The sequence below is a fragment of the Hemitrygon akajei genome, chromosome 2 (genome assembly GCF_048418815.1).
Source record: "Hemitrygon akajei chromosome 2, sHemAka1.3, whole genome shotgun sequence".
In the NCBI taxonomy this organism is placed as follows: domain Eukaryota; kingdom Metazoa; phylum Chordata; class Chondrichthyes; order Myliobatiformes; family Dasyatidae; genus Hemitrygon; species Hemitrygon akajei.
In genome coordinates, this window is record NC_133125.1 from 49,399,009 (window position 1) to 49,415,574 (window position 16,566).

At 39.5% G+C, this 16,566-nt stretch overlaps 1 protein-coding gene across 1 annotated transcript in view; it reads right to left on the reverse strand.

Annotated features, from left to right (window-relative positions):
• Positions 1-16,566, reverse strand: part of LOC140741711 (A disintegrin and metalloproteinase with thrombospondin motifs 19-like) — a 370,470-nt gene that overhangs the window by 153,621 nt on the left and 200,283 nt on the right. The window contains exon 11 of the mRNA XM_073072007.1: positions 10,362-10,463. Coding sequence (XP_072928108.1) covers positions 10,362-10,463 — 102 coding nt within the window. The remainder of the gene's footprint in view (positions 1-10,361; positions 10,464-16,566) is intronic.

Sequence of the window (16,566 nt, forward strand, 5' to 3'; positions counted from 1 at the left end):
TGAACCGAGAGTGAAGTTTGATCAATCTATGTGCCTGGTCGATTTGGAAAGGTCGGATATGGGCCAAAATTTGGCGGCAGGGTCCGGTTCCAGACTGTATCGATGTGACAGGGCCCAGTTCCTAGTGCGAGTAACGATCTGATGTTTGAATGATTTAAACACCGGGCCAGATGGATTGAAATGGCAGGGTGTCAGGACAAGAGACAAGGGTCAGGCCAGTTCTGCTCGCTGCTCCGTGATGTTTACTCAGCTCTGTGCTGAACTGAGCCTGAGGCTGTGGCCTGCTCTGGCTGCTCTGGGCTTCGATCACTGGACTCACTTTCGTTCTGAATGCTATTTGCATACTTTTATTGCTTGCACTTTGGGTGTTTGACTGTCTTTTTTATAGGTTCTTTTGTGTTTCCTTGTTTTGTGGCTGCCTGTTAGGAGATGAATCTCAAGGTTGTATAATGTATACAAACTTTGATAATAAATGTATTTTGAATTTTGAACTTGCTGGAGTTTAGAATCATGAAGGGAGATCAGACTGAAACCTATTGAATATTGAAAAGCCTCGATAGAGTGAATGTGAAGAGGAAGTTTCCTATAGGGGGGGGGGGGTGACTGGGACCTAAGGGCACAGGCTCAAAAAAGAAGGGCGTCCATTTAGAATAGAGGATTTCTTTAGCCAGAGGGTGGTGAACCTGTGGAATTCATTCCACAGACGGCTGAGCAGGCCAAGTTGTTGGGTATTTTTAAGATAGAGGTTGATAGGTTCTTGATTAATCAGGGCATTAAAAGCTTCTAGGGAGAAGGCTGGATAATGCAGTTGAGAGGGATAATAAATCAGCCATGATGGAATGGTGGAGCAGACTCAATGAGCTGAATTGCCCCTAATTCTGCTCCTATGTCTTATGGTTTTATGTGACTGCTGAGGAAATTCTCTCATATGAATTTCCACAGATCATAGTAAGGTTCTCACAGACTGGAAGATAGTATTGCAACCCTACTTCTTAGAAAGGGAAGGAGTGAGATAAAAGAAACAATTATAGATAAACTACCAAACATCAGTGGCAGTGACCCTGCAAAATGGAAGTGAAAATGCCAGCACAGAGCAAAACCAGTATAGGATTGCAACAAGGAAATCACGTTTGATAGAGTTGTTGAAATAGTTTGAGGTTGCAATGAGCAGAATAGATAAAGGTTCACCAAAAATACTGCAGCTATTATTGGAACTCTGAAATAAAAACAAAATATGTTAGAAAAACACAGCAAGTCAGGTAGTAGCTGTGGAAGGAAAAACATCAATGCTCTGGATCAATGAGCCTTCATCGAAGGTGGGAGAGAGATGCAATTAGGTTTACGTAGGAGTGAAGGTGGGGGGATGGATGGAAAACATCTGTAATGAGTTTAAAGGTTCAGGCTACGTCCACACTACACCGGATAAATCCGTAACTGAAGCTTTTTCTCTTCGTTTTTACCTTCCGTCCACACTAAAATGGCGTTATCGTGCCCCGAAACCAGAGCTTTTCAGAAACGCTTTCCAGGGTGGGTATTTTTGAAAACGCTGCTCGGGCAGATCAGTGTGGATGGGGTAACTGGAGAAATCTGAAAACGCTGTCAGACGGCAGCATGCTATTTCATTGTTTTCTTGAATGCAACCTAACAATTTCAGAACAAACGGCAACGAGACTGAAGCCAGAAGAGTTAGAAATGTACTCACCAAATACTTTGATCCATAACTTACTGAATAAATAAGTATACTCACTTTGCCCTGTTTTCTGTCCTTGCTCGTATGAAGGTGGTTTACCTATTTATGCAAGTACTTCTCTGACAATAGATGTCTAACAGCCTAATGTAACATTGTACGGAAATACAAGATAACGCTGATGCAGACATGTTTTATACATTTAACAAGGTGCTTTATTAATGCAACAGAGTTAGTCAGTTTTTCAATGTTCGTCGTCAGCCAGGTCAATCTGTCCGTGAACTCCGTCGGTTGCCTCCGTATACTCCAATATTTGTTTTTTTTTTACTTTTAAGTTCTCCTGCGTGAGAGCCAACAGCTGTCTGTCATTTAAGTTTCTCTAGTCTGTAACTGCACAATCGCGCACTTTTACGGCGAGAGTCGACATCAAACATGTCGCTTGTTTTCAGTAGATGTGTCCTGCGCATGCCCACTAGGAGGAGATTCACCGAAATCTCCATTTCAATGTGGACAGAGATATTTTCAAAAACGTATAGTGTGGACGCCTTTCATTTTTACGCGAAACCAGCTTTTTCAAAATTATCCGGTCTAGTGTGGATGTAGCCTCAGTGGGGATTGTCTTTGGCACATTTAGCTACTAGGTGTCTGTGATGAGCTGCTAATAGTAAATTGTAAGGATGTGCTCCAGCAGGCTAAACTTATGCATCTACAATGAGAAGAAGAAAGATAAAATGGAAATTGATGAATCTTTACATTCAGTAAATAATGAGGAAATTTAAAGCAGAAATCACGAAATGTTTAGGAATTAAGTGAATCAAGGAATAAAAGGTTAGTACAGGAAATAGGTGCTGAGATAAATGATTAGCCACTTTCTTACTGAATGGCAGAGCAGACACAAGGGACTGAATGAACAACTCCTGCTTTTAGTTCTTGTTCCTACGTGAAGTACATCTGCTCCCTCAATCTACTATTAGCAATCTCAAGGGAGGTTCTCGGCTATGACTCTCTGTTTCACTCTTCTATCTCCACCAACACACACTTCCATTCTCACAGCACCTTAGCTTAAGATGGCAGGAGTTCCTACACCTGCCTTTTTACTGCTTCGCTTTCCTTTCTACTATCTAAGGACCCAAACAGTCCTTCCAGGTGAACAGTATTGCTTATACTTTGACCGATTTAGCATACTGTATTAGGTAGTCACCGTGTGCTCTCCTCAACAATGAGGAAATGAAACACAGACCAAGTAACCACTTTGGAACTTACTTCTGTTCAATCCAAATGGATAACCTTGGTTTGCAGTTGCATGTCACTTTCGTTCTCTATTCCACTCTCTGCTTATACTATTCCAATAAAGCCCAACATAAGCTTAAGTAAAAATATCTCAAATTTCAAACAGGCTTCTACAGCACTTGGGACTCAAGATTTAACTCAACAACTTCCGATGATCAATCTTTCCAGTGTCAATCAGAAGGTATAGTTCTGATAAAGGTCATCGTTTTTCTCCCCCTGCATGGTCTGTTTTCATTCACTTCCTACTTACATCTCCTCAAGGCAGTTCTTTCTCAGTTGATATCATCATCACTTGCATCTTTCAGTCTCTCTGGATCCTGACCATATCACAGAAATCCCCTTTGTTCATCCCTCCTTCTTCCCTGCATCTTAAAACATATTTGATTTCTAATTCCTATGTTTAAATGGAAGGGCATAAACTTAAATCAGAATTCGGTTTCTCTCTTCACAGATGCTGCTTGAAATTCCAAGTACCTCCAGCATCTTCTGTTTGAGGCACATTGTGTAGTTTGACACTGAGAATAGGTGCAGTACGTTACTTATAAGAGCAAAGTAGTACAGATGTTGTACATATAAAATAAAAAACTGAAAATGCTGGAAATGCTCAACAAGTCAATGCAATTTTAATTGGGCGATTACCGTAGCAACCTTGCAATTGGGCGTCAGGATAGTATAGCTTGACATTATTGCAGGTCGGGGCATCAGAATTTGGAGTTCAATCCCAGCATCCTCTGTAAAGAGTTTTGGTACATTGTGGAATGAATGCATGGGCTTTCTCTGGGTCCTCTGGTTTCATACCCCAGTCCAAAGATATACTGGGTGGGTTAACTGGTCATTGTAAATTAACCTGTGAGTAGGTTAGGATTAAATCAGGAGTGTCAGGGTTGTTAGGTGGTATGGCTCGAAGAACTAGAAGGTCCTATTCTGCACTGTATTCCAAATACATAAAATAAAAAAACCTTTGGAGGGAGTGGAATCTAATGTTACAGGTAATCAAACTGAGCCAGTATCTCTCTGTCCATGGATGTTATCTAATCTGCTGAACTAACTGTATTGCTTACAATCACAGTTGGAAAAATAAATTATTTTTATTATTGCTGAAAGAATAAAAACTCTTGCTAGGCTGTAACAATCTTTTACAGAAAAAAGAAATATGGTATATGTTTAATAACACAGATTAAAAGTAGTTCCACTATAACTTTACAGTCCCTGGAGATGAAATGAGCATTTTAATAACATGACTGACTGATTGCTGGCATCCAAACAAAGGTAAGGGGAATCATTTGAACTCAAGCCAAAGATTCAGTGTCATTTGTCAGTCCTCTTCACAGCTGAATTCTGGGTTAAAATTGGCTTCATCAACATGTGAAAGTCCACACGACCAGTCTTCACTCATGCTGATGGTATTTATACTAAAGCTACACCTCTCCCCCGAAACTACCCAGTTAACTTAGCACTGGAGGACTTTCACACTGTAGCCTTTGCCCTTTTGAAACTGAAAAAAACACACTACCACAGTGCAAATGATCATTTTGCACTAGATGTGGCTTGGTGAATAAAGCCTGCCTTTAGAATTGCATCAACTCCATGTCTTAGTAGAATGCATACAGCCTCAGCCTATCAGTGCATATGGAAGTGTAAACCAGTGATAATGAAGACCTTGCTCATGTCTACTGTCTGCTGTAAGATTTATTTTTATCTTGGTCAATATCAACTCTGGGGTTACCATGAGACCTCAGAATTTTTCTGGACCTAAAGGCAGGAACAAGGAGGTTAAAGGCTGAGATTTATCATTAATGGATTCACTTGGTCGGCTGGTGACGCAGAGACATCAGTGCCGGACTCCGGAACGGAGGTTCCCGAGTACGCTTTCCGTCCGTGCCGGGTTGAGTGTTGAGCTTGCAACTCGACCTCATAAAATAAAGAAAAATACTGCGAAATGTCTGTGTGAGGAGTAGTGCGCCACACAGTCATTCGTTCCGCACCTTGTAAGGCATGAAAGTGCCCGACACTGACCTCCCAGGTCTGAGTCGATGTCATCATCATTATCATTATCATGATTCACTTTCCTGAATATGTATACTTGTACACAATAACAGTTTTCTTGATCTCTGGCCTGTGGTGAAAATGTGAATATAAAGTTATGCAGGAAGCCATACCCTTTTACTCACTATTACGACTCTCAGGGTTTCGACCTAGTAGCAGCAAAGGGTCTGTGCCTACAGTAGATGAAATTAGTGAATCTTGACTGTGTATTTTATATGAATCTAATATCACTCTGACAGCGTAATAATGCAAATGAATTTCTTATCCAATTTGTTTCATTTATGGAAATAATATCATGATTGCACTAGAAAAACTAGAATAGCTCTATATTTTTTGCCACATGGAATAAAATAATAGAAAATAAAGAACTTACTGTGTCCGAGATGAAAGTATGGGAGGGATCTCAGATGCAAGGTTTTACACAGAGAGTGCTGAGTGTGTTGAATGCCCTGCCAGGGGTGGTAGTGGACATAGATACATTAGGGGCATTTAAGAATCTCTTAGAGAGATAAATAGATGATAGAAAAAATGAATAGTTCCCAATGTAGGAGGGAAGGGTTAGATTGATCTGAAAATACATTAACAGGTCAGCATAACATCATGAGCTGAGGGAGCGTGCATGGTGCTCTCACGTTCTATGTTCTATTTACCCAAGGGTACATTGTATTGAAATAATAGTTTTGAGAAGACGCATAACCCTGGCATAATATCTGAGGTTTGTTCTAAACTCAACTGACACTCATAGTGAACAACTGCCTTGCCTTCAAAGTATCCTCAGGTCTTTAGCTTTCCACAAAACTGATAGAAGGACAATATAGAAAATATATTGAATTATTTCTGTATGTTAACTGTTTCATCAGTGTTGGCATATCCTGAATGAAGGTAGTCAGATTTCTGACCAACAGTCAGCAAATTTCTTTATTTATTAACTATGTTATTGTAAGCACTGAACATAGAGAAATGATTTCAACAATGAGAATAATTTTTGGTTATTTTTCAAAGGGACTTGCATCATCAAAAAAAACATCAATATTTGCAGGGAAATCCCATGCAAATAGACTTCTCGAAGTCATCTGTGTTGTGTCTTCAAAAAGAAGACAAGTCTTGCATTTAGATAGCATCATTCAGGTCCCATGTTGTACCTTTGATTTTATCCTGCAAAACATCAATTGTTTGAAAAGATTGCCAATTTTAACTCCTACATGATGATAGACGGTAAAATCATTGTGTTGAAAGTGGATTGTAGATTGATAACTTTTTTGTCTACATGGGACAAAAAGTTTGAGTAACCAAATAGCCATCTCCTCTTCTCATATTCCTATAAAACGGGATTAACTATCAAGTTGGAACTGGAGAAGGGGTAAAATTTGCAGGGATATGGCAGAAGAACAGTAAGTGGATCATTCAATTTGCTCTTTCAAAGCACGGGCACAATAGGCCAAATGATGTCATTGGGTTCTAAGGTAGCGAAGACAAAGGACTTCAGTGTTCAGACCTTTTGCAATGTTCTGAAGGCAACGCCAATCAAAAGCATGGTACTAAATGTGATTTTTGAGTTGCTGCCCGGAGACAGTGGTATTGTCTCGTAAGATCAAGAACCTCCTGTTCTCTCTCAACATGGCAGGATTTGAGACTTGCTGTTTACTCTCCAGTCCACACTCCCCGCCACTCAGAGTGAGGTGATGTAATAAGGAGCTGGGCCAACTTACCTCAGAACTGCTGGAGACATTTGACCCTCCAACAACATTTTAAGTCTCAACTTCGAAACCCTTGGGCCATATGATGCAGCTAATGGCAATGACAGCACAGGAGCACCAGTATAGTCCAAGGCACAGGAACAAGCTCTGAAGGATGTAGGGCAACAGTTGGCTTCGTTTGGAAATTAATTTTGTGTTGGGTTTAATTTTTGAATTGAAGCCAGGCCAATATAACTGACTCCTGAGTTCTCAGTTCCGACCATAAGTTAAAAATTCTGCTTAAAGAGTTTACACTATCAAATCATACTCATAAATAAATCAACTGAAGTTCAGGATTTAAAGATTCTATGAGTAAAATAAATGGAAATTCCAAATGTTTGCTAGTCAGAGATCCAAGTAAAGCTAGTCAAATCACTCAATAATTTAATAGAAAAAGAAAGCTTCAAAACACAAGAGATTGGGTGGTGTTCAGTAGTTTCTAAATGACCTTTTACTTTGGGTTCAAATCCAGATAGATGGTTAAGAGTTTCTTTATGCCTTGGCTGAAATAGTTCAATGCATAATGATTTTGAGCAGTCTCAAACAGTTTCATTTGGCATGGACACAATGGATAACATTTTCCTAATTTTGTATGAATTGGCAATCTTATACGAGGCCACAGAAAATGGGAATGTCACACTAGCACAGCAAGTTGTGTTCATTCCCTTGTCCATTCGTCCCTCCCCACTGATTTCCCACCTGGTACTTGTCCTTGTAAGCGGAACAAGTGCTACACCTGTCCCTACAGTTCCTCCCTCACTACCATTCAGGGCCCTAAACAGTCCTTCCAGATGAAGTGACACTTCACCTGTGAATCTGTTGGGGTGATATACTGTGTCCCGTGCTCCGTGTGTGGCCTCCTGTATATTGGTGAGACCCGATGTAGATTGGGATACCACTTCACCAAGCACCAGGAAAAGCAGGATTTACCATTGGCCACTCATTTTAATTCTACTTCCCACTCCCATTCCAATATGTCCATCCATGGCCTCTTCCAGTATCATGATGAGGCCACACTTAGGTTAGAGGGACAACTCCTTATATTCCATTGGGTACCCTCCAACCTGATGGTATGAACATCAATTTCTCGAACTTCTGGTAATGCCCCCCACCCCTTTCACCATTCCCCATCCCCTTTTCCCTCCCTCAACTTATCTCCTTGCCTGCCCATCTACTCCCTCTGGTGCTCCTCCCCCTTTTCTTTCTTCCATGGCCTTTTGTCTCTTTCACCAATCAACTTTCCAGCTCTTCACTTCATCCCTCCCCCTTCAGGTTTCACCTATCACCTTGTGTTTCTCTCTCCCCTCCCACCCGCCTTTGAAATCTATTCCTCATCTTTTTTTCTCCAGTCCTGCTGAAGGTTTTCGGCCCAAAACATCGACAACATTCTTTTCCATAGATGCTGCCTGGCCTGCTGAGTTCCTCCAGCATTTTGTGTGTGTTGTTGAGGTTGGAGCTGAAGTTATCCTGATGTGACATGCAGTCCAAAAGTAACTCTGCTTTCACTATTACAGGGATCATTTCATATTTCATGGCTTTGTACTGCTGCATATTGAAAACACGTGGTCTGACACTCGATGATTACCTGCTCATTTGAAGTAACAGACAAAATGTCATGGTAGCATACTTGCAATTTACCAAACCACATTAACAACTAGCTTTCGAGTTACATTTAGAGTTCCTCATGGGAAAATGCTTGGTCCTATGCTTGCTTGATCGCAAGCCTGCTACCAGGCTCATCATTCTCTGACTGTACAGTCGGCCCTCCTTATCCGCGGATTCCACATGCGCGGATTCAACCAACCGCAGATCGGGAAAATCCAGAAGTTCTCTCTCCAGCACTCGTTGTTTGAGCATGTACAGACTACTTTTTCTTGTCACTATTCCCTAAACAATACAGTATAACAACTACTTACATAGCATTTACATTGTATTGGGTATTATAAGTAATCTAGAGATGATTTTAAAGTACAGGCAGTCCCCGGGTTATGAACGAGTACCGTTCCTGAGTCCGTCTTTAAGTCGGAACAGGTACATCTGATATTATTTAGCGTCAGTTAGTCAAACGTTTGTCTTAGTATATAGTATATATTTTACCTTTCTATGCATATAAAATACTTAAGAAACATATGTATTTCAATAATTAAACCTCTGTGTTGCTTAGTAATAATTGTAGCTTTCATTAGGGTAGGGCTTTTCACATTGTGAAATTAAAATTGTTCCAATTGTTGACCGACTGTAGCCTAACGCTTTTCCAATGACCGATGGCGTTTCACCTCTTTCTGATTGCTTTATTACTTCCCCTTTATTTTTAATCATGATCATCATTATTTTCATGAACATAAACACTGCAGATTCAGAGCTGCGCCGCCAGGTCCTAATGTCCACCGCACTGAGACAGGTTAAATAGGGGACTTGAGCATCCGCATTTTTTGGTATCTGCGGGGGGTCCCGGAACCAATCCCCCGTGGATAAGGAGGGCCAACTGTAGTTTCATCTTTCCATATCTGCATAGGCTGTGGATTCTGACCAGGGTCCAAAGAGATTTACAGATTTCAGGTTGGAGGAATTCTGAGCAAAGATTGTATTTAATTGTATTTAAGTTAGATATAAAATACTTGCAAAGATTGTGTGGATCAATGTACACTGGTCTTACAAGTAAATTGATGTTTGCACCCAAATACAAGAAGGAAGCAGAACTAAACTGGGCAACTTGACCTAGCAGTCAACAGCATGGATTAAAAATGAAAATATTCAATTACAAATTTAAGCAGCACCTAATGGGGACAAATCCAATAATGAGCTCAAAGTGTAGTTTTACAAAGGAAACATTCCTACTAATCCTTGTGAACTTGAAGTGGTGACACCCCAAGTAAGTCGCTGATCAAAGCGTTAACTATCAGTGATAACAGCATTTGATAAATTTCACACAAAATGGAATTTCAAGGTAAAATCAAGATCAATTTGGAAGGCAGAGGAAGAATTTGAGAAAGTTTCAGGTTTCATTGCCTAGAGTGAAAGTGAAGGTTCAAGCATCAAAGTCCATGGCATTTTCTCTTCCATTAACACATTAATGACATAGCATAGTTTATTGGTTATAATGGACAAATTGGATTAACAAATAATCTGATCAATTGTGCTCTAAACCACAAAGCACATCTAAAGACCACCATGGAGATTGGATAACACCATATAACTTACAATGTGGTTTTTAATGTTTGGAAATCTGACATACAACAGAAAAAATGCTGGAAAAACTCAGCATATTAGGTAATATCTGGAGAGAGAAACAAACCTGAAGAGTTTTCAATTTGGTATATTAAATCTGTTTCTCTATCCATGGACATTATCGGACCTGCCAAGAGTTTCCAGCATTTTGTATTTTTATTTCATGCCTGAGATTTGATTTGCAAAGTGAGTCCACGTTGTTTTGCATTGTAAGAGCAATTCGCGTCTTTCATGACTTCTCACGCCAGTTATGGTGATATGCATCAGAGATGAGGAGCTTGGGGCACAATTTGAAAAAACTGCGTTTAGAAAGTTTTCAAGTATCACAGGGAAAAACATGGAAGTACTTAAAATACTGAGTTTGGAGTTCTTACCTTTTCTTGTTCGCACTCAGTTCCATCTAACGGTGGGTCCAGTTTAGTTTTACACTCTTGTTCACCTTCTAACTTACACCAAAGTCCGGTACATATAACATGCTGCAACATAAAGAGAGAATACAATGACATATTCTTGAGATAATCATTAAATATTCTTCATCTTCAGAAAAGAAGGGTTTACTATGAATGAAAATCAGAAAATCTGAAAACTGCTGGTTAACTAAAGCAAAAACTGATAATGTTGGAAATACTCAGAAGGTCACGCCACATCAGTGGGAAGGGAAAAAGAATTAACATTTCAGGTAGGAGACCCTTTGTTAGAACATTTTACATCAGAGTTCTGATGAAGGGTCTCCAAGCTGAAACATTGATTCTGATTCTCTTTCCACAGACCCATCTTGATCTGCTGAATATTTCCACCACTTTATATTTTCAAAATTAACCTGATTACAATTTTGCAGTACAAAGGAGTGAAATGCACAGCAATTAAGAGCAAACACAGCACAAACAAAATTATAATTGCCACACAAGTGTGGAAATAATACATTGCCATCTGAGTTGCTTTGGTTATCTATATAATTTACTATGCCAGTATCTCACTTGGAGAGTTAGCATTAAGATATGAAAATGCCATGAAGTTGCTGAATCCATTAATAACTCTCCATAAAAATTAGTTTGGATAGGTCAAGTGTTTAGTGATTTTTTATTTATTTTTTCTCCCCAAACAAACTTTCTGATGCTGGATGTTTAATTGAGAAATAAAAACACAAAATGCTGGCAGAACTCAGCAGGCCAGACAGCATCTATGGGAGGAGGTAGTGACGACGTTTTGGACCAAAACCCTTCATCAGGAGTCATCACAGAGTTCTGCTGAGTTCTGCCAGCATTTTGTGTTTTTATTTATTTCCAGCATTTACAGATTCACTCGTGTTGTATGTTATTGAGACCTATTTATTTGAATGCACAGAATTAGAATACAATTTTAGTTTTAAATGATGATTGCCAGAATTTGACCAGCTTGGTGGTATTTACCAGGTACCCACAGATATAGTATTCAAGAACAGATGCAATTGTCATGAAGCTATTTACAGAGTTCCTTAGCAATACACAAAATACTGGAGGAACTCACGAGATCAGGTAGCGTCCATAGAGGGGAATAGATATACAACATTTCAAATCAAGACCTTTTAACCGGACTGTAAGAGGAGGTAGTTAATATAAGGGAGTGAGGATAAGAGATGAGCAAGAAATGGCAAATGATTGGTGGATCCAGGTGAGAGAGTGATAACAAAATAAGGGAAGGAAGGATAGACCAGAAGGAAAGAGAATTCATTAGGTTGCAGATTAACCAAGCAGATAATGTGGTGCTGCTCCTCCTGATTGTGCTTGGCTTCATCAATGTATAACAAATCTTCCTGGGGAATGGGAGAAGGAGGCTGAAATGCAGGAGTTGGAGCATAATTGAAGTGTTCAATGAGCAGACATTGGGAGTAACACACAAAATGCAGGACAAACTTAACTGGTTTGGCAGCATCTATGGAAATGAATGAACAGTCGATGTTTTGGGCCAAAACGCATCATCAGGACTGGAAAGGAAGGTTGAAGGATGTCTGATTAAAAAGATGGGGTGGGGGGAAGGAGGACAAGCTAGAAAGTGATAGGTGAAGCCAGGTGGGTGTGAAAGGTAAATGGACCGAGAAGAAGTAATTTGATAGGAGAAGAGGGTAAACCATGAGAGAAAGGGAAGGAGGAAAGGCATCAGGGGAAGGCAATAGGCAGGTGAGAAGAAGAGGGAAGAGGACAGAATGGGGAATAAAAGAAGAGGGAAGGCAGAGGGGAAAAAAATTACTGGAAGGAGAAATCGAAGTTCATGTCATCAGGTTGGAGGCTATCTGGACAGAATACGAGGTGTTGCACATTGGGGCTAGGGCCAAGGACATAGTTACACCTTTGACAATACCTTCTGGTCCTTCCATTTTTTAAGACTATATTATTCTGTGATTGAGGGGAAACAGAGAGAGGACTTTAAAATTATGAATGTGAAACTTGCTGTCACAACAACCCATTAAGGCAAACAGTGCAAATGCACTTAAGGTGGCAAAGTATATGCAAGGAGAGAAAAATCAAAGGATATGTTAACACAGTTAACTGAAGTTGGGTAGGAGGAGTTCAATGTGCAAAAACAGAGCATTATCTGTGAAATGTCAGATTGAGAGATCTTTTCCAATTTACTTTTATTACACTAAAGGTACTTTCAAATTGTTTGGAGAACATTTAATTAAAACAAACAAAAAGATACACACTGTTCAATTACATGCAGACCCTGCAAAACGCTACCCCGTATAGCACTGATTCATTACAATGTGGTTATTCAATTCTTTATTGAAATTCTTTTAAATGACAAAAATTCACTCTAAACAATACTTAAAACTTAGTGGCTGCCATTACAGTAAACATTCAGTCAGCCAATGAGAGTGCTTCGCATATGCTCTGAGCCACTCACAACCAATCATGTATTAGTTCATACTCTGCCTCCTCTGTGTGTATAAACATGCTTGCCAATTTATTCCATGTTTTTCACCTATAATGTCTGGAACACAGGGCGAATCTGAGGACACAGATGAAGAAGAGGAAACACCAGCAAGAAACCTCATGACAAAACTCCTCAGCACTAGCACCGCCATGATCGCACAAATCATGGACCAGTTCATCGATAATGACCCTGACAGGGAGCGAAGCAATACGGCAAAGAGAGGTGTTCTTGACATGATTTCCTGCTACCGAGAACTGCTTCATTAGTGGAAACTTAAGAAAAGACAGTCAAATCTTGATGCCTTCTTGAAGAAGCCAAAGTTAAAGAGGAGGACCCAGAGCCTGCTCCCTCCTCTAAGATATAACCACCACCCGCTTCTCTTTGTGGCTGATGTGATGTGTTGCTGCTCCACTGATGTACAGGTTAGGCCTACCTGCATGTTTGTTACTTAATGTATTACCGTGTATACATAAAATATCATCTACATGCCCATTAATGTAATGTTATAATGATCCCGCAAGGCGCTGAATTATATAGCATTCCACCTCTGAGGAATGCATCCTCAGCATTAAGCGGGTGTACTGTTACAAAGTCAATGCTTGGAAAAAGAGCAATGCAATCTTTTAGCTCAAGTACTATGAGCTGTGAAAAGTCCTTGACTTCTCTCGTACCTCTAATGAAGCCAAGGTACACGGGATTCATTCATGGGATACCCTGCATTTCTTAAGTTTTGGACTTGTTACCCTGCTGTGCATTAATGAAGGTGATACATAATAATGTGTACATTGCAAAATTACCCCTTTATTAACCTGTTAAAGAGTCAAATTCAAAGTAATTCCTCACTATATCAAAAAGGACTGTAATTCTCAGATGCCTTTCTAAATGGCCTCATAAAATGGAACAGCACAATTAAAAGTAATTGTACCGTACTGCAGGTCAATATGTCCACTGGGAAAAATGATGATATTCCAGATTAACTTCCAGCATTCTGAAATCTCAATCCTCTTCTCAAATATGACTTACTGCCAGCACAGAATGGTCCAGGCAGCAGGGATTAGTTCTTCCCTCCAAGACTATGGTATGGGGAATTGTGCACAAACTTAGCCATAAATTGTGACGATGTTAGTCCTGTAATGTTTCCAGCAGGGATTTAGTACATCCATCTCTGGATTTGTGCACATGCCAGATAATGAGTGTATGCTCAATGACAGAATTCTTCACTAAACCATGTCCTGCTGATTTCACACTTTCATAACCATTGCTGTCTGCATTCTAGACCTTCACAGCTATAACATTTCGAGAACTACATATTAAATGTCTAAATTTCTCCAAATTTTAGAATTCACCCGTTTAAAGATCTATGTCCAAAGGTTAGCATGTTGTTCCATAATCATCCAAATTAGTCATATATATATATATTCGTAACCCAATGAATATTGAAAAACCATTATTCGCAAAATATAATTTTACTTTAGACTTAAAAGTACTATGTCAGAAGCTTTATATAATATTACACTATCTACATTTTGAATGCAAGTATTAATTCTTGCAAAGAACTAGCATTAACTCCAAGGGATGAGTGACTGATTGTGGGTGCTATTACCATTGTTTTGTTTTGTAACTCTAAAACATGAAACTAATTGAAAGGAGTCTGAATGTGAGTCTAACTTCGTGCTTACTTTAAGCGAGGCATGCACGTATCACTTAATGGTATGTTGACATATGTCATTCACGTGCTCTTACATATAACCCATAATGAAGTATTTAAATGAACAAGAATGCTTAATCAAACAATGTATTTACAATATTACTCAAATATTACTAATATATTATATACACAGCATCCACTCTATGATTTCGTGAGATCAACATCTCTGCTCAAATCGCAGACATGTAATGCTCTAAAATATAAAAATATCTACTATTATTAGCAAGAGTAATTTCTAGTCTCCCTTTACAAATCGGTTAATCCACACAATAATTGTGTGCCAGAGAATATTCATCTTGTTCCGACTGCATTAAAGTGCTGAAAGTATAAAGGGAAGTAATTAATAACATCCTACCTCATACTTTTAGACATTAGTAATCAAAAGACAACAGTGGGGAATTACATGCAGCTACTTAGGTACAGAAGGTTAATGAGAACACAAGGGGAAAACGCTTCATCTTATTTGCTTTAATTCTGTTCCCTTCCACTTCTCCTTCAGGAATACCCACTTTGAAGAAGTACCTCTTCTCCCACAGATGGGATTTCTGTCTGTCATTTTAATAACCTCAATGGTTTCTGTTTAGCTTCTTGTCTTTAATAAGATGTTGATAAAATAAATAGTTTCCACAGCTGCATCTCTTTCCTTACAAATGACTCCAACTCCTCATTTTTCAGGCGTTCCAACTGAAATATCACCTTTAAACAGTTCAAATCTACCGATATTCACAGGCATATTAAAGTTATACAGTGTATCCAGAAAGTCATATAATCATGCATATGTTCTTGACCTCTCTATATAATGCTGACTCATTCTATCTCAACACTCTCCTACCCTGAGGTTCCATTTTATTCTTCATTACATTCAGTGACTCAAGAAAAATACTTTTCTCCATCCTTTCAACTTCCAAACATCAAATATCACAGATTTCAATGGCTTTAAATATTCTTTTCGATCCTTCTACCTCTCCACACTCTGTTGAATCAATCTCTGGCTCCAGTCTCAACTCTTGTATTTTTAACCCTCTGAATGAAAAAGAAACCTTCATCAGATTCCCTTCTCCTGATAGTCTCCAGAGTTAGCCATCTCAGCCATGGAGAGAAGGTTCCTAGTGTCTACCTTATGTCACCCATAATTTTGTACATTCCCCTTCATCCTTGTTCACTCCCAGGAAAATAAGCATAGCCTATAAATTCTCTTCTTAGAACTGAAATTTTCCTTCCCAAGCACATAATGGAAAATTTTCTCTGCACCCTCTTCAATTCACACATACTCATTCCAGAGAATTGTCATGTGCCCAGATGATAAGACAAGATGTTCTTCTAGTTACTTTGGCTCTCACTACAGCAGTGCAGAAGGCTGCCAAGAGACAGTTCAGAATGGGAGCTGGATTGAGGGTACAGCTGGATTATCATTTGAACATCAGAATTGCTGCTGTGGATAGGCTCTGCAAAGCGATTACTAATTGATGTTGGAGACCATATAGTGGACACTGAATGTAGTACACAAGATTGAAAGAAGTCCAAGTAAATTGCTGCTTCACTTGGGATGGTTATGTGGGTGACTGGATGGTGGGAACAGAAGAGATGAATAAGCATTAGTTGTCTCTTCTCTGCTTACACGGGAAGATGCCATGGCATGTGGAGTGGTGGGGGGAAATGGAAGAGTAAAACGTTTTTTCAAGCCATGTATACAGTATGTGGCCATACTGGAAAGGGGGCAACACTTGATCTCTCTCGTCTGGGAAACTAAGCTGGAAAAGTGGCTAAAGTCTCAGTGGGGGAGTACTTTGACACCAGTGACCATAATTCTAATAGTTTTAGAATAGTTATGGTAAAAGGTAGAACTGCGCAGTGTGAGGAGTATGGTGGCAAAGATGGGTGAGGGTAGAGCATGGATCAGCACATGGAATTATGACATTGTAGCCATCAGTAAGACTCGGTTGCAGAAGGGGAGGACTGGC